This window comes from Vespula vulgaris, chromosome 18 (assembly GCF_905475345.1).
Source record: "Vespula vulgaris chromosome 18, iyVesVulg1.1, whole genome shotgun sequence".
In the NCBI taxonomy this organism is placed as follows: domain Eukaryota; kingdom Metazoa; phylum Arthropoda; class Insecta; order Hymenoptera; family Vespidae; genus Vespula; species Vespula vulgaris.
The window spans coordinates 254,877-278,466 of NC_066603.1; the positions used below are offsets into that span (position 1 = coordinate 254,877).

Sequence of the window (23,590 nt, forward strand, 5' to 3'; positions counted from 1 at the left end):
TCAGATTTCCCGCAAAAAAGAGAAGAAAAAATATTTTTCGATCGCAGCGCCGCCTAGATTGAAATACACCAAACGATATACGCGATCGATTAGAACCCAATTTACGTCTACTTCATGTCGCATCAATGACAAGTGGAAGGGAATCAATATTTTCCATTTAATATCGTAACATTTTGCGTTTTTAATAGATCCAAATAAATCACATCCTACTTTAACATGCTTTGACACGCGTATGAATATAGAGTACACTACGTAGAGCACAAGGTATCGTTTCATTTTCCTACAAAAATAGGCATTACGATTTTTACGTCCTTCGAGTCGTTACTTCAATGCATATATATATATATAAGATTTTTATTTGAAACCATTCTTCGATTATATCACGAGCCATGTATAAGAATAAATTTCTTTATTTTCTTTGTATCGAAAGGGTTGACAGAGTCCTTCGACGAAGCTGGCAACGATTCTAGGCCACTCGATACGGAAGCTCGGCGCCAGTTATTTACGACGAGACAAAGCCTATTATAGTCTCCCATTCGGTCATTCGACATTGAATTTTGACTATGCGAGCCAAGGACAAAAAAAGCACGTTCTTTGCATCAAATTAAACAATACAACATTCTTGCTTTTTATTCGCTAACGAATTACATCTAGGTAAAAATGACATTATTCTCCTTCTTTTAACCTCCTTGATCTTATTTTAAAGAAAATTCTTGCATCGACGTATTCTCTCGAGTATATCTTCTAATGCAATATTCACATCTTTTTTCTGATGCTGCATCGAAAGAAGTTCAACGAACGGATCAAGAATACACTCAACGTGTACGTTTTTAAGCTCTATTTTTTAATTTGTCTAGGTCGGCGAACGAGCTGATGGAAAGTGGTAGGCTCGAAACAAAGAGGTGGAAACGATAGAGAAAGGATGAAACGAGAATAAAAGGCATTGAAAAAGGAAGGAAAGAAAGCAAGCGAAGAAAAGTATTCGATCCGATTCGGAGGAGAGAACCGCCAACAACCCCACGAGGCAACGAAACGCATGCGCGGCGTATCTTCGACGAAGGGTGAGAGAGAGAGAGAGAGAGGGAGAGAGACAGACAGAGATCGAACACCGAGCGTATATACCGTCTCGCAGTTTGCTCTCGTTCTTCTCGCGAAATTCTCTCCTTTCTATTCTCTTCGACCGTCTAATTTTCTTCGTATTCGCTTTAAGGCTTATTTGTTATTATTTTGCTTTTCAAGTTCGAGAAAGAAAGGAGCTCTGCGTTGCTTTATTGACTATCGTCGTCCTTCCCTCGCAGACGAATTCGTGGAATGCGAGAACGAAGACGCGCCTCACGATCGTCGCTTTCTAAACCGTGAAAGATCAAGGGATTGGCACATTCGACTCTCCCGAAAGATATACTTGTCTACTGTCCACGAATAATGTAAGTAACTTTCTCTTAACGAGCGAAATAAATCGGTAATTAATGTTGAACGATTTTAAAGAAAACCGTTCGTCCGTTTGTTATTTTCTACGCGCGCATGGAAACTCGTAGATTCGTACAGATGACGTTACAACTATATACAGGAACAGGGTGCAAAGTACTCGCTTTATCGAGGGTAGGAGGAAGAGAAGGAAAGTATTCTTAAGCCGTCATTCTATTTCAACCAAATCGTGTAAATTATTTGATTGCATCGATTTGATCGGTATCTTTAAATATCAACATTCTCTTTCGATCGTTCGTCCTTCGAATTTCATCGTTTAATAACTGTGACAGATAATGTTGTTAATTAACTCATCAAACGATGCGATCTACTTTCCTTACTCAAGTCGGTTATCGTCAAGGATACGTGCTGACGTTATTAGGAGATCGCTTTTAAAGCTGGCAAAATTACAGCCTCTCTGTTTTTCTACGTGACTGCGGCGAAGGTAGCTTTTCGGCTATGTATACGAAAGCAGCCATATTCGTTCGTGCTACGAGGGGACGATATTCTTTTAAATTGAAAGCCTCGCGTCAGCGCGTGTACTTTTTCTTTTTTTTTTTTTTTTAACATGGAACAAAGGTAGACTCTGTATTAATTAGGAAGGGACCGCTCTACGCTACGGAGCGGAACGTACGGAGATGAGTAGTCGATCGATCGACGCGTGACTTTCTACACGTTGACATACGCACACACACGCGCGCGCGCGCGCGCACGCAAATAAAAGAATAAAAACGACTACGCTTCGATCTATTATTCTTTTTAAACGACGATCTTTTATGACGTTTCTTCTCTCGTCTTATAAAACACGTCGATCGTGAAATTCGAGCACACGCATCTTCACAACGATGTAATCCGTTTAGTCGCGACGAAGATCGACGGTTCGAGGAAACCTCTCGACTCAAAACTTCTTACCAGTTTCTCGGTACGTAAATATAAAAGGGGGAATTCTTTTCGACGATCCGTAACAAGATTCATCGGTGTGTCAAAGAAATACGAGATGCGGGAGAGTTAAAACAGAAGCCATGGAAAGAAATCGAGGGTTCGCGAAGGACTTTGAATAGAGCGAGCAACAGGGACGAGGAAAGATCAAGATTGATACAAATATAGAGCTATGTAGGAAATTTCTATGATGCGTATTGAAACGAAATAGTAAACAAATGAGAATATCTCGTTGATTTCTTAAAGCTTAAGATTTCGAAAAAAAAAGAAAGCAAAGGGAAACAGTATTTTTGATCGCGTTGTCGTCGGCGAAATGCTTTATTATATATCCACGTTTTCCCAGTCGGAGAGGAGAGTCAGTCGGGGAGTAACGAAGGGGTAAAAGGAGGGATCGAAGTAGGGGTAGAGAGAAAGAGAAAGAGAGAGGGAAAGGAGAACGAAACGAGGGTGTTGGTTGCAAGTCGATAAACCACGGGAAACGCGAGCACCCTTGCGCACGGCTTCAACATGGCCGACGGTGAGTCCCATTTCCTTTTTCCATTCCTCTTACGGATAGCCGTGGACGAGACGTACGCACGATCGATCTTTTTCTTTCTTTCTTCTCTACTCCCCTTCGTTCTTTAATCACGAACGTGTTTTTTTCCTTTCCTTGCGAGCACGTATTCTACGACGAGCCGAGAAAAAATGATCTCGTGAGATCGAAATAAAAGGCGAGTGAAATCGCGCATCTCCCTTTGATTCAGCGGGTAGACGCGATACGTTCGTCGAATATAGCAATCGGAGATATTCGAAAATTCTGATCTATCTATTTGGAACGATTTGTTACAGTTCTTCTTTCTTTTTCCAGACGAGGATTCGATATGCGACTCAGGGAAGCCATCGTCTCGCTACCTTTGCATCCTGGAGGACTGAACAACAAGTAAGTCTGCCTTGCCGTCTTGTTTTCTTCGATTAAGTGCACTAAGGGCTGTCGTGGTGTACCCCGCTGGAACTTTCCAAAATCGATTCTATCTATCAAGCGCAAAACATTTTCTTCGTTTCTACGGTAAACACATGGATCGTGCATGGATTTATCGTCCTTGGTAAGATTCTAACGTCGAACGAACATTGGACGTATTTGCCGGTTTCGAGGAAGACGACGAGGACGTACCTTTGCTCGATTATTCGTTCGCTGTACGCTCGTGAATTAAAAGTTTCTTTTAAAATCCTTATCTCGAGGAGTAGTACATCGTAGGAGTACGCATAAAAGCTTTGATTTGAATGGTAAGTGCATGTCTACGGCGATCTAGCCAAAGGCAACTTTCTGTTTCTTCGCTTATCTAACGGCTACATTTCAAATAGTCTTATTTTTTCTAGAGTTATGTAAGAGTCGCGAGTGTCCTCGTTTTTTAAAGATCTTCTACTTCTTCCAATGTCGCTCGACGTTGCTCTTGAGTTTATCACCACCCTTCTGACCATTGTACTTTGCAAACAAGGGATGAAACGAGAGTCAGAAAGGTGAAACAAAGAGGAAGCGCTTCTTTCAAAGAATCGGACGAACGACGTATGGAGGAGTAAACGTACACACTTTGGCACGTTTTCGTACAGAGAGAACAATATTTTATTTATACCATCTCGTGTCTTGATTAGTTTTCATTTTTTTTTTTTTTGTTACATTAGCTACCATAAGCATAATAGCTTGTAATCGGTAGATTTACGGTCGGTTGACAAACAGGTAAGCAACGCGATCGGTCTATTTTTATAATACGTCGTTAATCCATTCTCGTTTCAATAACATTTCACCCGTACTATCGGCAGGTACTTCTCCTCTCTCTCGTGACCTATTAGCTCGTTAAACGTACTCTAATGGATACACAGGAACAAATACTCACAGGGATCGATGAAATTTCGCGAAGTACACGAATAGTACGCTCGCCAAAGGAGACACACACACATCCAGTGGTATCTCCACAGCAATCTTTGGATAGATGTATCTATATACGTAGATCTTTCGTTCATTTATAGATAGGCTCTTCGTGCTCAAGGAAAAAACACATAGACGCGAGATCCTATATTTGTATCGACATAGATCGACATAGGAGCTGTGAGTAACGGATCGATTCATTCGAGCATGTTGCTCTGTCCACAGTCAGCTTCATAGAAGCAACGAGAGTCAATCAACGACGGAGGAGGTTGCCAACCAAAACGACTCATCCTCGTCGACGGATTTCGGCTTGGAAGAAACGGTCGAGTTTCACGTCGCCGAGGACACTACCACGTGGTCCTCGCTCGCTATAGCGCGGGACAACATTCAGCTTGAATCGGCCAACAACGGACGCAACAACATCAACAATAATTTGACCACCTCGAGGATTCGTCGAAACAGTTCGATCGATAGTCTTGCCGATTACGAAGGTAAAGATTTTATGATACAGATTTTAAAACGCATAGAAGGAACGTGTAAATATATGTATGTTGTACGTATGTACGTATACACACATAGGACATAGCCAAGATGTATCCTTGACATTGTCCATCGTTACAAAGATGTCGCATTATTTCAAGTTCACCGAATAGAGTGCACCTTTGAGCGGTGACTAACATCATCCACTTTTAACCAGATCTCATTGAGAAGATTATCTAATGTTCCAGAGATTCCAAGTACGATAGAATAGTATTCCGTTAAAAGAGAAGACGCGTCAACTCGATATTGGGAGGGGTAAATTGCGCAACGGGAGCAGCAATTTAACGAGTCGAGTCGAGTAGAATAGAGTGGTTCGCAGAGAGAAGATTCGCAGTTAGAAATCAACGAGTCGCCGGCAGCCGGTCGGCTGCTCGTGAACGATAAGCACCACGATGATGAGTCAGTCAAGAGTCGCGCGAATACACGATTATTCCGTCGACGTTCAACGAGCGTGAAACTTTACAGGGCGTAACTCTTCTCGGGAGGATTCGTCGTCCCACGAGTTGACTCCGTCCGAGTGGTCGGATCTCTCCGAGGAGGGAAATCTTCCGTCTGGTTGTTGCGGCATCGTTAATACCAACTATCCAGGATTTCAACATCTGGCGCCTTCCTTGCTCTCGGACACCGACCTTACCGAAGACGAGCACGACAGCTGCCCGGATTATATCCGTTTGAACGACATCGACGCTCGCTCCAGCGAAAACGGCAACGAGTATAACAACAATATCGACGAGAGTATCAATCATCTTTGCGGACAGAGAAACGATCGAAAGACCTTTTACGAAAAGCCTAAATTTAATATACAGGTAGGTTTAAAAACGTCGTCATTTTCACCAATGGATCCATCCCATTGTACCTTATTCGATCGTTCTCCTAATTAGATCATCTTCAGTTCTCCTATTTAGATCATTTTCAATGCTCGACTCGGTGAATTTCTCTGTTTCACTGAATCTCGAATTTCGAAAAGGAGAATGTAATTTGCTCGACCTTCGAAATTTGCATATCGCGTTATTATCGCTGCAAGCTTCCTTAATTATCGAATGTTAAGTCAACATAATGCTCTTGGTATTCTCGCACACGTGCTTGCAGACGGTGACTTCTCTGTACGAGTCAGTGGTGCCACCCTCGGAGAAGTGTATAAACTACGTGAAGAGCGTGGAGGTTTCGAGGTCGGAGGAGAAGGCTCTTTCGCCAGAACCGGAGATAATCGAGACTGAAAATTTCTTGACATTGGAATCCGAAGAAGCGTTCCGTCATTCCGAGGATATTCTCAAAAACGAACGCGACAGAGAGCTGAACGTAGAGCTCGAGGTCTTCAAATTGTCGATCGGCGTGAAGGAGACGCTCCAATTTCCAGAGATCGAGGAGATTTTAGATTCGGGGAAAACCAGCGAAGTAGGCGAGGTAAATGAAAGAGAATCTTCTCTTTTATATATCTCGATCGTTTTAAAAAGAAAGAGAAATTAATCGTTGTAATATTTGGACGTAGAACGTATCGAGTGCAACGGCATAGTTGGTGTATATAGGCGCGCAAGAGCGAGCGATTAGAGCGAATGAGATCTAAAAGCAAAGCGCAGCGTGGCTGCGGGCGGTCCGTTGCGCTATCGCACGTGCAGAGAGGGAAGCGTTTTGCGTCGACTCGAGCCGGCGAGCCGGTCTCTACGTAGCTACGGTTAATAATGCGTTCGGCATAGCACTTATTACGATCTTGAATTCATTCGCAGACGGAGGATAGCGTGGTGGAGCACATCGACCTCATACGCGAGGCAAAGGAATTGCCTCGCACCGACCGCTCCAAAATAGGCAACCAAGCGACGACAACGTCGACGGCGACGGCAACGACGATCGTGTCGAACGGTTCTCCTGGTGACTCTGAGACTAACACCGACACCGAAGGTTACACGGAAGAACAGTCAACGTACGCGAAGCTCGAAGAAATCGATCTCCTCTCGAGCATCGGCCGAGACATCGGCGTTGATCTCGAAAAATACGTTCAGTCCGTTCCGGACGTCGTAGCCATGGAGGCCGTTGACACCGTGCGTGGCTCGTCGCGCGGCTCTTCGCGCGGCTCTTCGCGCTCCGCGTCCGGCAATCGCAACATGCTCAAGGATCCTGTCTCAGAAGACACGAACAAGATTTTAGACCGAGATCTTTCCGACGCGTCGAGCGCCGACTGTAGGAAGAAAGAAAAGATGGTGAGGAACCAGGCAAAGAGAAGGCAACAACAACAACAGCAGCAGCAACAGCAGCAACAACAGCAACAGCAGCAACAACAACCACTTCGGTCGTCCAACTCGCGACGGCCAGATAAGCGAAGGGCCGATACCGAGAGCGGTCCAGGTATCGCTTCCTTTCATATTTTAACTCGAATAGGCTATAAACGTCGGTCGGGTAATCGTCAAGGGATTTCCCACATCGTTACCTTCAAGTTCTTTCAAGAAAATACCGCGATTAGCGTAATCTAAAAGACAATAAAAGCTTCGTACTCGAAGACGACGTATTCGGAACGCACACGCAATACGTTTCTTCACGGTTGAAGCATATCGTCGCGTGCATACATAGTTTTCCTGTCGTAAAGTAAATCTTTCAAACGAATGTCGTGTTTTCGTTTTCGCTCTTGCGTTTTATCGGCTAAGGTATTATCTTTATCGATGCGTAAAGGTCATTAAAGTAAACTCAACGGTCATCTAAAAAAGATAAAATGAAATAAAAAGAGGAGAAGAAATTTAACGAACGATCGAAAACTTCTTACGATACCGGCGCATCGGTATTCCGTTATATTTAGTCCGCCGATAGCGGTGCCACGTCTGCTTCGCCGTCGATACTTAAAAAGTCTCAAGTGTAACCTTCTTTTTTCAAGGTGGATTTGACGTCTTCAACATCGAAACGGCAATGCCAAAGATCGACTTGGATGCGATCGAGTCGCATTTGAGAGCTGCGCGTGAAGAAGAGCGACGGGTGAGTGGAAATAACGCGACAAGAACGACACGCGCACAGATGAACGATATATAATGGTATAATTAATAACAGTTTCCTTTCGAATTTCGTATCTCGAATAAGAGTGCAGCAGAATAAGCGACGTTCGAGTCGAACTGCTTTTATAGTATCTTTTGTTCTACGTTTATTCTTATTATCAAGTATAAGAAGACAAGGTACGTTTATAATCAGCCGAGAACACCCTTTTTAAAGGGCGTTACTCGTCGCTGACTGTTAAAAGAGCATCATGCCAAGTGGCACGAGCCTGCACCAGGTCTGCTTTTTCTTTTTCTTTGTTGCTACTTCAGACATTCTCTATTCACGTTTCTCTATTATTCTTCCACGGGTCTACCTGAGATATCATAGTTGTAAAAGGGTCGTGGATCGTATAACAGTCACGCCGTAATTCTTCGCGGATGTGCATCCTCGTATTTACATACATACGTACATACATATATATATATATATATATATATATATATACACATTTGTTTACATATATGTATGTATGTCGCACGCTTAGATATACAGAGAGTAGGCGTACATGCATGTAGGCTTTCGCTCGAGGCCATTGGTCAGGAACGGACTTAGATTTACGAAGACCCAGACTCGATTTACAATCTAATCTTTGCTAACACGAATACGTAGAAAGGATATAATCAACATTGTACTGTAGGAAATTTTGATAAGCGACAGTCGATAAACTTTGACGTTCGTTAAACACCGAAATGAAAAGAACGAAGAAACACGAGGAGTAAATACGAGCCATAGTTCACGGACGTGTAATCGGAAAGTTGATCCGTTAAATTAGATGTGTAAACTTGAAATTGTTCGTGCGTAAATTCGATCGTGTTAACATAGCAAAATTTTCAATAACGGTCTCATTTTTCATTCTCGCCGCCGAGATTCGATTTATTATGCGCGATCTATCTCGTATCTCTACATTGTATGTTAATTCGAAAACGGAAACGGAAGTGAGGGAAGAAAAAAACTGATCCGACAAATCTATAGATGGAATAAATTTGAACATAACGCTGTGATAATTAAGATCGAATTTAACGAGTAGAATTTCGTATGTACGACATCGTGTTTTTTAAGTAGTAAAAGATCTTCACCGCTTAGTAAAATCTTCATTAATAGGATCAAGTTGAAACATGTACTATGGTCGGTCGAAAGACGAAGATAAACAGAGAAACGTAACTAACCGAAAGTAGAAGTATACGTGGGTCAAAGGACGCGCATGATCAGCCAACCAAGACGTTTTACGTCTACCTCAAACACTGTTTATATTCTTTTGTTGAAGTCGTAACGGGGAAATAATTCACGAGAGTATCTTTGCTAGAGACTATGAGCTAAAGAAGAATACATCTCGAAAGAAAAGAGAGAAAAGAGAAGCAAATAGAAAGAGCTTGAAAGCTTTGAGAAGAAAACGTGTCAGTACTATACTTAAAAGTACTATCGTTACGTCGCCAAAGACGAAGTCATTCAAGACGGAATAATTCTTTTTATGTTTATTCGTTATTGTCATTATTGTATATTTGTAGAGAAAAGTATGCGAATAATTAATAGAGAAAATAACGAAAATGCGAGGTAAAGGACCGAAAGTAGCGGAGAGCTACGGCAGCAAGTGCCACGGTCGCGTCAACCGTGTCGACCACTTTCACCAAGGATCGTGAACGACTTGGCCAGACGTTAGACGCTCCTAGACAGTTAGCTACTCTCCAGCAACAGCAGCAGCAGCGGCAGCAACACCACCACCACCATCATCACTACCACCACCAGCACCATCACCACTACCATCATCATCGTCACCACCACCACCACCACCACCATCACCACTGTGTCAGCTCTGTGGTTAAGCCTAGAAAGAAGTGTACGTACGCCGGAAGAAGAAAAAGAAAAAGAAGAAGAAGAAGGTTCGGTTCGGTTCGGTTCGGTTAGTTTCTACGTTCTCTCTCGACTTTGGTTCGTATCAGTGTCTCGCACGATTCTCGTCTCGCGTGCACGTTTCTTGGTCTCGTGCTCCGCGTGCTGTATCTTTCTCGTGACGTATTTATAACGAACGAGGACACGTGATTGGTAACGAAAGGAAGAAGAAATAAGAAGACAGAAATTCCAGTTTATCGTCGATAAAAAAAAAAGAAAGGGAAAACAATATGGGTAGCAGCAACAAGTCTCGAAGACACTACAAGAAGGATTCGCGTTTCGTGGCTGATCTCTACACCTTCACTTACGACGACTTTGATCTCGTAAGCTCAGGTTGCTCAATAATGACAAGTTACAGATGTAATGGGAACCCGACTAAGCGGGCGACAGCGTCTAACTATCGAAACGTAAAATTACGCTCCTACTTCTCGATACGATACCACGTCTCTCGCTGCTTGCTCAGCAAGCCACTTGGCTAACTCTCTTCGTATACTCGTCTACCTTAAAGACCATCTAGAACGTGCGATTTGAAAGTAGAGGTTCCTCTTTTAGGATAGAGAAAATCGTAGTGCGCCGCACTTGGATTTCTCTCCCACCCTCTCTCTCTCTCTCTTTCTCTCTAGTATTTTTTTCTTTTACCAATAAAGTCGATAATTATCGTTGAATAGAAATCAATGATTTAAGTAAGCATACGTTGCAAAGAAAAAGGAAAAACGTGTATCGATCAGCGTTACGTTCGGTGCTTTTTATGACGTATACGATGAACTGTGGCCTTTAATCACTATACAAACTTCCTTTTAATTGATTACAAATCCAATAATTGAAGACACAGTGAACGTTAACCGGATAGCTTGTATACGATCAAATTTTATTCGACGTATTTTAATCCCTCGTTGCTTTAATTAGACTCTTGATTAACGTAAAACCTTTCGGATAAAACCCTTCTATAAATATATACGCGTGTATGAAAAGATCATTCGTTGTCGCCCAGCTACAATCGTTTTTTCAAAGATGTTCCAGCTAGTAGAAATAATTTGATCGTGTGATCGAACGTCTTAGGAAGATGACAACGACACGACGAGAGCACCCGTTCCAGTACCAGAAGTCACGGTGCTTGAGAAACCGAAAGAAGAGAAAGATCCCGAGAGGGAAGATTTGATCGCTCGATTCGATAGATTGATCCGAGGAGATCCGGATGATACGCTCGAGGTGCAATTTTTTTCTTAATTCGATATCATTCGTTATAGCGAGATAATATATGGAATTTTTCTTTGTCCTTGGAACGGAGGATTTGATCTTTTTCCAAATATTACTTCTTAGAGTAATACGTGTAATTTAAAAATGTCATACGTCTTGTTTATCTCCTGTAGAGAATATGTTCGAACGTAAAGGTAAGAGAGTGGTCTTGCAAGGGTAAGAAAAAAAATTGGAACGAGCTCGTAAACCGCGGTCTTTTATTAGCTGCACAAGTATTCGGATACGAAGTCGAAATGAAAGGCGTGCCTACGGCGATCAACGCGTCGAGGACCTTTTCACGCGCGCGGAAATTCGTGAAGTAGATTGTACATATATACAAGGAAATACTTTATTTGCCAACAGCGACGGAACGACCGTGAGGAGATTAGAAGAAGACTCGCGATGGGTCCGGACGCCGAAGACATGCGCGCTGAACGCGGAAGAAAGCCAAGCCTTCAGTCTCGCCTACAAAGTGGTTCGTATCGGTTCTATCCCTCTTTGCGAGCATCCCTTAAAGCTCGAACCCTTCTGATCTAAAGATAAGTCACGTACGAACCATTATATATAAAAAGTACAATATGACATTTTACGAAGAATCTTGCTTACTCGCGTAACTCGTTCGCTCGCTATTAAAATTTCTACCGGGGGCAAAGTGAATACGTATGTACGTTATTATTACACGTCTTCATTACGTAAAACGATAAATCTGAGTAATGTTATACGGAAATTGTATTTGACATTTATATCATTGAACGTATCTAACGCGTTATTTCTATAAAGGCATGAATCTCCAAATTTGCTTCATGAACGAGACACCGTCGGACACAGAATCGTCATGTTCGGAGAGCGACGCTTTGCCAGGATCTACACCAATGTCCCGTGGATCGAAACAGCAAGCGAAGCAGCAAGCGAAGCAACAAGCACCCGCCAGACCGCAAGTACTCAGCCTTCCACCGTTGAGACTCGACTCGGGTACAAATTCAGCACCGGTGGACGAGGCAGATTTTTTTGCACGCCAAGCGAGACTTCAAACGGAAGCACGCATGGCACTCGCACAGGCTAAAGAAATGGCTCATATGCAAATGGAAGTGGAAAGACAAAGGCTCAAACAAAGTCCTATCACGGAAATGGTACGATCCAGTCTGGAAAAAGTAAGTCGAATAAAGATCGAACGGCTCCTTTTCATCGTAAATAAATCTTAATTTAGAACTCGTCGATATCGATTTTCAAATGGTTTCTTTCTCAAAAGGTTGGCGTTCAACTGGGGGAAGATAGACGACGATTATCTAGAGTTTTACTCACGGAACTCAATGTCGCACAGCTTCAAGTAATAGCTAATGATCTACACGCGAGAATCGCTGCTTTGAACGAAGCTCTGGTCGAAGGACTCTTGAGAAGGGACGATCTACATATGGAGCAAGATTCGATGCTCGTCGACGTTGAGGATCTTACCCGATACTTGTAAGACCTTTGAAACTTCGGATTATCTTCTTTACGCCGTTCTATCTATTTCTTATATCGAGTATCTCTTGTAAAGAAATGATCTTACGGTTTTGCGTATAGAGGTGCCAAGCAGGAATCGATGAAGAAGAAACAACAAACGGCCGCGGCGAATCGAAACAATCAACAACAGACGACGGTCGGTCAAACGAAGAACACGATCAAGCCGAAGTTGACGCACCGTAGTTTAGTCGCTCTCGTTAGGAAATAATCTTTTGCCACGAGACTACGCAGTCTCGTCGGAAATTAAACGAGCGGAGCTAATCACCAGGGACGATGAAGCTTTGCAGCATCTTAAAATGTTCGAAGAACAAAAGGGAAGACGAGGATCGCTATAACCTGGATGAAAAAGAAAGCTGCAATCTTTGAACGAAATCCGAGGTGTGCCTGCTTAGACTTTTGCAGACAGTGTTTCAAAGGGGGGAAAAAAAAGTTTTTTCCAGAATTTCCAAAGGTTTTTACAGCTTTGTCGTTATCAAGTCGCAAAGTAGTTTTACCTACCTACGTATATACATAGACGGTCAAGTAGCAACGAGCAAGATTAACTACGTTTCAGTCCGAGAGGTGCACTCTCTTTCTATATCCGGATCCAGAAGATCTGATTGTAATCCACAACTATGCATGCATATGTTTACCGAGTGTATCGACATCGCCTTTATATAATAGTGCGCCAAAATAACGGCAAATCTCTTCTATGTTGTATATAGGTCGAGATTTCTTAGCGGATGCACGTGTCTACGATCGTATTTCCTTCATTGTCGCGTGCATAATTTCTTTTCCATGGTCTTCCAAAAATTATCTCCCGTTTTCATTTTCCTTTTTTTTCTTTGTCCTTCTTTCTTTCTTCGCACTATGAAAAAAACGTGTGTTACATATCAAACAGGTAGAAAAAATATAGTTTTATTAGTTGATAAAAAGGCAATTACATCCTCGCGTCTACAGATACGTTTCTGTTGTAATCATCGGATTTAACAAGAGTGTGCATTGAAGGAAATATTAATAACCGTGCGAATTTCTTTTAGACAACATCGTCGATCAATTTGCATATCATTAATCATGCATCCGAAAGTATACCGGATCTTCCTACCTTTCGTCGCATATACAATACTTATGACAATTAATGGATGCATCCCTCTCTTGGTGGAAAGTAGTGAGATACGTTGAAGTAGGTACACGTTTCTTATCCGTACAAAAAGTGCAGGATGTTACCTCACTTGGCGTGTCATTCTTGCGAAGACAACGTCATAACGATCTCTACGAAACACTCTTTAACACGCGTGGTGCACGCGAACGTTTCGCAAAGATCTATCTTAATTAATTCAAGAAGCGCTTCATCTACGATGCGTTGTCGTGAATGAACGCTAAAGGAGGTCGCTAATTAACTTTGGATCGTGCAGTCTAATTAACTGTTTGAGCATTGTTTACTATCCCGAGACGATGAGACACAAGGATACATCTTTTTATGTGACAACGGCGCGAACGCAAAGCACGATATGGCAGAAGGCAGTTTGCATGCACGTTTGTACGATACTTGAATTTGCATTCCTTCGTCTCTTCGTTGATGCATTCATCTGCCGACCGTATTTTTGGGAAATAAATAGAATCCCTGATCGAGCTTTAGCCGCGTATATGAAAGCACGAGAATACGCGATATTGTCGTGCGTGTACGCGCATAGATGCAGGGTGATGCGCACTTCGAAGTGCACGATCGATTCGAGAAAACGAAAAGCAAGTGATGTAACAACGAAGGATTTTAATATTGAGGCCTTGCAAAAGATAGGAAGAAAAGCAACAAGATTCTGGATCATCGAGACAAACACATAGGCAAACATAGACAAACAGTAGAAGGTATTTATAATATTAAAGAAAATAAAAAAACCTCAAACTTGAATCCATCCTCGAGGAGGACCGCCGTCGGACGATTGGATCGGCTGTCATAGAAAACTCTACACACTTGCGTATTATCTACAAAATACTTTTAATCGTAATATTAATTAATAATATACAGATTGTAAATAACTAAACAATAATAAAATATGCTGTAACAAGTTCTCTTCCGCATCTTTCCGCATTTTTCTCTCTTCTCTTTTTTCGCAGTATCATCGATTCTCCTTCGATCTCCGCAACTCGCGAAGGATTATTACACGCCCGAGACCGAAAGCGGGAAGAAGGCACAGGGTATTAAGTTGGATGGTGTTCCTTTCCACTGAAATTCTTCGCTTTTCGTTCATCTAAATTCACGTTGCGCGAGTATCAAAAGAAAAAGAAAATTCCATTTCCTTGTTTGGTTTTTTTTTTGTTTTCGTTTTGTTTTGGAAGCTCCACGTTCTTTCTGTTCCAAATCGATCCAGAGAGTAGGAGAGGGAGCACCATGTCAATCTCGCGTGAAAGAGAAACACGAGGATCTATAGAAAAGAAAGGGCGAGACGCGTCGAGTCGCACGCGAACGATCATGTTTTCTTTTATCGCGCTTCATTACGTGAAACGTAAAGTGAATGCATCGCAGAGAGTACCTTTTATAAGAACACAAGCGGCGACAACGCGTTAATACTCGTACGCTTTTTTTTTATATGTACTAATTTTTGTCGTTAGGTGCCACGTTCTACTCTAACGCAGGGCACGCACGATAGAATCCTAAGCCTCTCTCTCGAGATTATGCATGTTTCTTTCTTTCTTTTCTTTCTTTTTTTTTTTTTTTTTTTCAATCCAAAAAGTATCGCGCGAACATTCGTATATTATATTTTAAAACTTTCGTAGGTCATAACTGTAAATATTACATCTACTGTACAACGAAGCTCGCTCGTAGCGTTAACTTATCTCAGCACTTATCGTTGTGCTGGTTTTGATAATTTTCTTTTCTCTTTTCTTTCTTTCTTTTTTTTTTAGTTTAACTATACTTTCGCTTTTAACTTTTAACATGTCTCTTTCGTGACTGTTCGTATCTCGCGTTAAAGAAAAAGAAAAAAAAACAAACAAACAAAACTTTGGCAGCTGTTTTCGATGATTCGAGCAAGTGAAAACTTGCCTCTATGTTAGTTCGATGTAAGAATTTAAATATTTTACTTTCGAAAAAATATAAAATTTTAATAATACTATAAATATCCTGTGATAAACTCGTTAGTCTTCCGAGCAAATAATGCTCAATATCCAGCTTGATTCTACGCTTTAAGAGGATAAGAAACGAAAAAATAAAGAAGCACCGAGCCGCTCTATCCCTTGGATATGGTGCCGACAAGTGTATGTACAAAGAACATTCGATTTAAGCATTCATATACAAACTACAATGAATATGCGATATGCCTTTTCACAAGGGACGACACTAATAACGTAATAGAGTTTCAACAAATCGAGTATCTCGCGTGGCGAATGAATAAAGTCATTTGCCATAATACAATAAATTTAGTCAAACGAATACGAGGAAGGCTGCATACGTTCGTACGTCACTTTGATTTCTTTATCGCAGATTGTTTTCAGATAAGCATCATTCCTCGACCTGTTATAAATAACGATTACCGTCATTCTTCTCTTATCCTTTTCCATTTCTTTTTTCCTTGATTGTACGTATATTCCGAAAAACCATCTCTTTCCACGTGGTATATCTAGTAACCCTGTTTTTTCCATACAGCTCTGGGACTTGATTGGAATTTCTTACATCGCTAATCGCCGAGAAATGAAATCGGCCTATCGCAGTCGTTAGTCATTTTTTGCTCCTTCTTTTCCACTAATATGGTATTTGTTAACAGTGTATTTGGATCGTAAATCCGACAACACACGGTACTACAAGTGGGTAGACTCTGAAAACACGGCTTCTGGAAAATGTATGTGAGAATGAACTTAAAGAATCATCGGGTGAACAATGAAAATCAACCGACGCGACGCGTTTACTAAGTCGAACCTTAATAGAGAAGGACTAAATGATAACAATCAAGCGCACTGACGACCGAAGATATTTTCAACGCGAGCTAAGGTCACTTGCCCATACTGGCATTCGCTGGCAAAGTCGCTGAGCGCTGTTGCACCGATAAATATGGCTTTAACGTCGATCTGGTCGATTCCCTGAAAAGACAGAAAATAGAATGAACGCGGAAGGAGTATTTTCGTTGTTCATATCTACGCATTGAACAGCAATGATGCGACATGTAAAAATACATTCCCAAAGAAAAATGATTATTAATGCCGGAAATATAGGAAGCTCCAAAAGCATATCAGCGGTTTCTAAAAATATGCATATCAATAACTTTGATACGAATGCCCCGTTAACGCGATAAGCTTTCAAATTGTATGATTTTGAAGCTCGCACACTTTTTTCAAATGCCTCTTTACATGCTTCTTTTTTGTTCTTTCCAGAAACGACATTACGTCGTAATACCATTTTCTATGAAAATATTATCATCGATCTTTTTACTAGAAATGCGTGTTTCATATGCCGGCATGCAGTGCATATGCATAAAATGCTAATAAAAGCTATGTACGATCCCTATTATCCGTTTCGATGATGACAACGAACGGAGTTCTTATCAGCCAACCTGGATGGTTCCCTTGTCCTCGTACTCTTCGAATAGATTTTGATTTTGCACTAAGTGAGATTCTCGCACTTAGATAGTATATTGACTCTATCTCATATGTTTAGTATAGAATGATAGTTGTGAGAAAGCGGTAAAAATCGAACGACTCTGACCTCTCTACACCCGATCATGCGATGCCACAATACACGAGAGCTATTTAGTCCCTGGCTACGTTGTGCTGCACGGCTACGCTACCTTGGCGAGACACGTTGTCCTGTCCCATCGACATGTGAATTCGCTTTATAACCACATTTTTGAATGCGCCTAGATAATCTGGAGACCCAATATTTTTGTTCTTCTGGACTTCCGGCAAGGACCAACAATTCTCGTGCACTGTTTGGATCGTAATGTAGTTTACACGGTGCTATGGCATCTTCCTTCTTTTCCAAGTGTTCTTTATGCACTTTTATGCGACATCCTACGTGAGTAATGATTTGTGTAATATTAAAACAACTATGATCTGATAATGCACGTATTTATCGAATTTTATTTGTAACTTACTTCGACATTCCAGAGCTGGAGACGGACGAAACATATGCCAAAGTTGTTTGGAACAAACTTCGCACGTGGTCGGCATGTGATAAGATATTGAAACGAATTCATGGCCTTTTAATTGTTGTGTACCAGGTTTGTCCGTAAGTTGTGGTAATTCTATTCCAGATAGTGCGTTCCCTTCGTCGCCAGGTCGTCTAGCTTCGCCTTCGCCGGCATAAAGTAACTGCGTAAAAAAGTAACATGAAAACAATTCTTTCCGTCTACGTAATCACCACGTACTATGTATGCGTTTATAAAGAGAACCATAGTTTACCTGAAAAATCCTAGGAATATCTTTGGCATTGGCGCGGATAACATCACCTTGCGTGACAGATCTTACGTGAAATACTTTACTCAAATCTAATATCAAAACTGGATCTGCATTCATTTTATCGTTTTCGCTATTATAAAAAATGATTTTCTTAGAAGAAACGACCACGTATTGCTTCTTCCAACCATGCCTCTTAATATTTTGCTTATTTGGCACGTTTAACCAGCCCTCTAATCTCATTGAACCATGCTCGGATAAAACGGAGTCTTCTCCGTCATTTTCCACGGAAGAAACACTTGCTGTTTCTGAATTGACACTTGCGATTTTCATTTGCAACGTTTCGATCTCCGAGTCCTTCGAATCAAGCTCCATTTGCAGCCTTAACTTTGCTTGATTTTCCTCGACGAGTTGTGCCTGTGCAATTAAAAAATATTAAAAACACGTTAGACGTTCTTTTTAAATTTGTACGAATCGACACAAGTTCGAAGTCATCTTACTTGTAAATCCTGGAGATCCTTTTGCCATTTAGCTGCCAATTGTCCATACTTTTCCCGTTCTTGAGTAAGTTCCTGTTGAAATCGTCGGCAGTCCTTTTCCTTCTTTCTCAGATCCGTAGCCGATGCCTTATTCTTATTTTTTCCAGTAGAAGAAACATCCTTTCTATTCATAATTTCAGCCAACTTGTTGACGGCTTGCTGTTTAAGCAATTGCTCTGTCTTGAGCTTACTGCTGAGTTTTTCAATTTCTTCGGCATTAGACTGTGCTTTATTGAGTTGTTCTTGCAATTCTTTAATCCTTTTATTCAAGTCTTCTTTCTCTTTGATATATTGTTCGACAGATTTTTTTAACTCTGCCTCACTATCCTTAAGTCTGTTTACAATCTGTTCTTTAGCATTCAATTCCTGATGATGTTTGGCAACTCCATCTTTGTATTCCAATTCCTTCATGGTACGTTCTTTTTCAAGATCTGCCACTGTTTCTTCAGCTATTGATCTTGCCAACGCTTCGCTATCTCCTCTGGTTAAAGACAGTTGTAGCTGATGAACCAAAGAACTACGTTCTTCCTCCAATTCTTGTTGCAATCGCGTCTTCTCTTCAAGTTCTTCGCGTAATTCTTGAGTTTGCGTTTTATAAAGGGTCTAGAAATAAACGAATCGATATTTCGCTATTCGTTACAATAAACGCGAATACTATTTGTCGCAAGAAAATTAACATAAAGATACTTACCGAAAAATAAGCTTCCGCTTCCAATTGTTCTTGTAACTCTTTAGTCTGTAGCTGATCCACGTTTCTTTGAGTCTTCAAATGATGTAATTCTTCCTCTATTTGTCGTTTCGCTTCTCTTAATTGTGTAACTTCGCCAATCAATTGTTGTTCTCTAGCTCGTAGCCTTCCAGCTTCCGAGGATTGTTGTGCCAAATCAGTTTGAAGAACATTTCTCTTTTGTTGTTCCTGCTCAACCTGCCCCTGAAGTACTTTTACTTTCTCCACTTCTTGTCTGTGTTCACCCTCGAGTTTCTGCAAACGTTGTTGTATTTGCTTGTAGTCCACAGATAGCATTGAAGTCTGTCTTTCCTTTTCTTGTGCAAGTAATTCCGCTCTTTGTCTACCACTCTTTTCTTCATTCAATTTTGCTTGTAAAGCTGTTACAAATGATAATACATATCCTTAAAAATTCTATCTTTACAATCGTCAACACATTTATAATTATCAACTTATTTACAATATACATACATAAAAAAGAGTATCACCATATGAATGCATTCGAAAAGTAAAAAATTTAATTAGAGAAATTTACAATCATTTTGATAATATTAATGCCCGAAACGGCACGACAAGTGTTATAACTATTATTACCTGAGAATATTCCATTATGTTGTCCTGTGATGAACATTTAAGTAAACGTACATGTTTTTATAAAAATTTGGTAATCTTGATGAATGTGCGTATGTATAAACATATATAGATACCTTTAACAACTTCCAGATTCGCTTCTTCCTTGGACAATATACGTGATCTTTCCGTTTCTTGATGCGCAACTACTTCTTGATTATACCTAGCTTGTGCAGCTTTTAATTCGAGCATTAAACTTGCCGTTTCTTTTTCTAACTCGGACACTTTTTCATTTAGTTGCCTATTATCCAAAGTAGCTTTCTCTTCTTTTTCATGACTACGTTCCAATTCAAGATGTAAAGCGGACAGACGCGTTTCGAGTTCTACTGTTAACGACGATGCCTGTGAGCGGGAACTACGTTCTTTCGATAGTTGACCCTATGAAAAAAGCCATACATATATAATCACTTTGAATTTTACTGTAAGCTTATAAATCTTACCTGCAAAGCGGCAACTTCTTGCTGCAAACTATCGCGTTGAGCTTGTAATTGAGTTCTTGCAATTTGCAATTCATTTGCCATTTGTTCTGCAGCCTGACGAGCCACGGTAATTTCAGTAGCTTGTTTTCGTAATCTCGTTACCGTCTCTGTTTCTCTTTCCAATTTAGATTGCATTTCTTTAATTTGTTTCTCTAACGTATTCACACGTTCGAACGTCTGCTGTGAATTACTTGCATCTCGTGCTCTCCTAGATTGTTCTTCATCGAATTTCTTTTTTAATTCCATTAGTAAAGATTCTGCCTTTCTACGAGCTTCCGTTTCATGTTCTACTCTTCGTTGTGCTTCTTTATAATTATGTCTTAATAAAGTTAATTCCTTGTCCGCTCTTCCCGCTTCTTCACGCAATTCAGTCTCTCTGCGTGTCATGGTTTCTAACTGAACAGACAAAGCCCTCTGTCTTGCTTCCATAGATTCTATCTGCCTTCTCTCTCGTTCTAATAAATTTTCTAACTGTGAGATTTTGGCATCATCGTTAGTGCCATTATTTATATGATTTTCTAATCCATCTACAGATTCTTTGCCATTAGCAGCCATTAATTGATAATCGCCCGAATATGTGAAACCTATGAATGGCAAATGATTTCCAGAAAATGCTTTTGGTACTGGAAAACTTTCCTCTGGCCCATCTTCTTTATCGACATCATCGAAATTGCTAGTATCATCGTCTCCGGATAATTCAGGTACCACCGGTGGTACACATTCTCGTAAGTTATCAAAAGTCCATTGATCATTTTTAAAAAATGGATGACTTTTGATTTCTTCCACGCCGTTTCTTCCTAGCCGCTTAGTTCTATCTGTGAGAAAGCCACATATCAAGTTTTTTGCATAATGCGAAATGTTAAGCTCCTGAGGAAAATGTAGTGAATTTCTATGATCCATGATCTTTGAATATGTCCCAACTAATGAATCAGCATAAAAGGGAGTGTCGCCAACGAGCATTTCATATAAAAATACACCGACGGACCACCAATCGCATTCCCTACCATATACACCTTCTCCACCCTGTGACTGGAGTACTTCAGGTGATATATAATCAGGTGTGCCAACCGCGGTGTCAGAACGAACCAAACCATCCTGTATCATACAGGCACACGTATTACGATTCAAATTTATCGAAAATTAAAAAAAAAAATAATATAATTCATGCGATACATACTGCATCCATTCTCATACACGTGCCAAAGTCTGCGAGTTTCAAATGGCCATGCTTATCGAGTAGCATATTATCCGGTTTGACATCTCGATGTACAAATCCCATACGATGTATCGCATCTAGAGCAAGTACTACTTCGGCGCAATAGAACTTTGCCCATTTCTCTGGTACATCATAATTTGACATCAAATTAACTAAATCTCCACCTGGCATGTAATCCATTACCATGTAGAGATACTTTTGATCTTGAAAAGCAAAGTGTAGTTGAACTATCCACTGTGAATTTGCGTGAGCCATAATATCTCGTTCTTCCCAAAAAAAGGCTGAATCAGAACGCTTTATCTGTCAACCAAAATTGTACGATAAATAAATATGCTATATAAACTTAACCTATGTAAACATAATAACGATTATTTAAACTTTTTACCATTTCAAATTTGCTGAGTAATTTCATAGCGTACACCTTTTGAGTAGATTTGTGTCTAACTAGTTGAACTTCGCCAAATGCACCACGTCCTATAACTTTAATCAATGTAAAGTCGTCGGTACGCATTCGCATTTTACAAATATCTTGGGCCACAGAATCATCTGTAATAAAAAGTAAATCATTGCTAGCTCATGTGTTACTTTCGCATACACACATACACACACACAAATATATATAAATTCAACTCATCACTTACATCTATTCATATAGGCTTCTATATTCTTCATACGTTTTACACCAGGATGATCACAGTCTGCTACAAGCGCTTGGACCGTATCTAATAAACTGTCAATGTTTGTTACACTTCTTGGGTCCTTTATACGTTCCTCCAACAATCGCAGGCGCCTGCGCCTGTCTTCATCTCGTATTATATCCATTTCTCCTGTTAGGAGGTAAGGCTACGATGCCACAACAATATACTCGTTCCTTGGTGCATTAGTCCATTTTCCCTGCACAAAAGAATATAATCGTAAGCAAATTATAAGATTAACTTGATCTCATGGTATATAAATAAAGTCATTTACATTTGATGCGTGGCATAAGTAACGTAGCACCATTACATTACTCAGTTTGATACGATGTCACAATGATCGAGTTAAAGATGTAAAGTTTTTAAAAACACATGTATCCATTCAATGTGCAACGACTCGTTGGCACACCCGATATCGTAACGACACGTCTGAACGATGAAAGGCAAACGGTACGTTCGAATCGAGAAAAGCATTGCTTGTACGTTTCTGAAAAACGTTTCTTCCTCGAAATGGAGTCTTCATAAAAACACGAGGAAAACACCCTTGCGTATTACCAATACGATGTAACATACAATACACAACGATAGATCTTTTCGTGAAGGTACGACGAAGGATATTACGCGTATACCTTGTGACGAAAGAAAAAATTCGAAACTTGTGTCGTAATAGACATAGCTCAGCAAAAATGACAAGATACTCTTCGATCGACAAATCAACAGTCGTCTGACAGCAAGCTCGTTGTGCTTAGGTGGATTCTACGGCAAGTGCCCGTCCCGAGTAGATCACAATAGACTTCTCTCCTTCTCCTACATTTTCCATGCTCGGTCGTACGACGACCGATGGAAAATCAAGTCCCACGTACCTAAGCGTCACCAGCACAGTGTCCAGCACTCCGTCTAATCGGATAAAAATACTATAAAAAGCATTATCTTTCAGCGCGGATAAATCGCGAACGCACACAGCTGAGCCGTGCATGCGCCATTGGGGAAAATTCACAACGGTCGTCAAAGCCGCCGATGAAAGAGCTATGAAAAGTATGAAACACTTTGATACACTTCCGCGTTAACGCGCGAAAAGGAGGAGGCGAGGCTTTTCCGAGGCTGTTGCTTCCATTAAAAGAAAATAAAGAAGAGGAGGAAAAAAGTAGAGAAGGAAAGTGCAAAGGCGAGGGTAAAAGGAAAAAAAGAGAGGAAGAAAAAGAGAGACGGAGAGAGAGAGAGAGAGAGAGAGAGAGAGAGGGGAAAGAAAAAATCCAAATCTGTCCGCGTCCAAATCGAACGTATCGAATCGAACGGTTCAGATTTTATGATCCGCGCTCCTGCATATTATTGTTTTTGATTTCAGTCGATGATGAAGTTGATGCTTCTCGACGTGTATATATTTTTGCAAACGGTACTGTGCTCAATATATTGGGCTCTTTTCGACGAAAAACAACGTAAGATATTTTCAAGA

General features: G+C 40.8%; 2 protein-coding genes across 9 annotated transcripts; one reads left to right on the forward strand and one right to left on the reverse strand.

Moving 5' to 3' along the window:
• The first annotated feature begins 115 nt into the window (after positions 1–115).
• Positions 116–14,536, forward strand: LOC127070295 (ras guanine nucleotide exchange factor B). 5 transcript variants are annotated; one of them, XM_051008044.1, is made up of 15 exons: positions 116–264; positions 431–654; positions 858–1,061; positions 1,240–1,424; positions 3,251–3,322; positions 4,532–4,797; positions 5,312–5,652; positions 5,936–6,250; positions 6,571–7,186; positions 7,707–7,804; positions 10,808–10,957; positions 11,348–11,459; positions 11,765–12,135; positions 12,234–12,445; positions 12,548–14,536. In XM_051008044.1, exons 5-15 carry the CDS (start codon positions 3,264–3,266, stop codon positions 12,693–12,695), a joined length of 2,688 nt encoding a protein of 895 aa, XP_050864001.1. In that variant the 5' UTR covers positions 116–264; positions 431–654; positions 858–1,061; positions 1,240–1,424; positions 3,251–3,263; the 3' UTR covers positions 12,696–14,536. The 5 variants fall into 5 exon arrangements, with proteins under 5 accessions (XP_050864001.1, XP_050864000.1, XP_050864004.1 ...); XM_051008043.1 differs by lacking the exons at positions 116–264; positions 431–654; positions 858–1,061 and having other exon boundaries at positions 1,097–1,424; XM_051008046.1 differs by lacking the exons at positions 116–264; positions 431–654; positions 858–1,061; positions 1,240–1,424 and adding an exon at positions 2,827–2,920.
• On the reverse strand, positions 14,444–22,560 carry LOC127070292 (rho-associated protein kinase 2). 4 transcript variants are annotated; one of them, XR_007784456.1, is made up of 14 exons: positions 22,412–22,560; positions 22,084–22,336; positions 21,828–21,988; positions 21,404–21,742; positions 20,188–21,321; positions 19,825–20,125; positions 19,712–19,735; positions 19,082–19,488; positions 18,352–18,993; positions 17,858–18,268; positions 17,551–17,767; positions 17,245–17,467; positions 16,380–16,540; positions 14,444–16,293 (listed from the first exon to the last, which is right to left on the reverse strand). XR_007784456.1 is itself a non-coding variant. In XM_051008038.1 (13 exons), exons 2-13 carry the CDS (start codon positions 22,262–22,264, stop codon positions 16,453–16,455), a joined length of 4,128 nt encoding a protein of 1,375 aa, XP_050863995.1. In that variant the 5' UTR covers positions 22,265–22,336; positions 22,412–22,560; the 3' UTR covers positions 14,444–16,452. The 4 variants fall into 4 exon arrangements, 2 of the variants coding, with proteins under 2 accessions (XP_050863995.1, XP_050863997.1); XR_007784457.1 differs by having other exon boundaries at positions 14,444–16,540; positions 17,163–17,467; XM_051008038.1 differs by having other exon boundaries at positions 14,444–16,540.
• Positions 22,561–23,590: the final 1,030 nt, after the last annotated feature.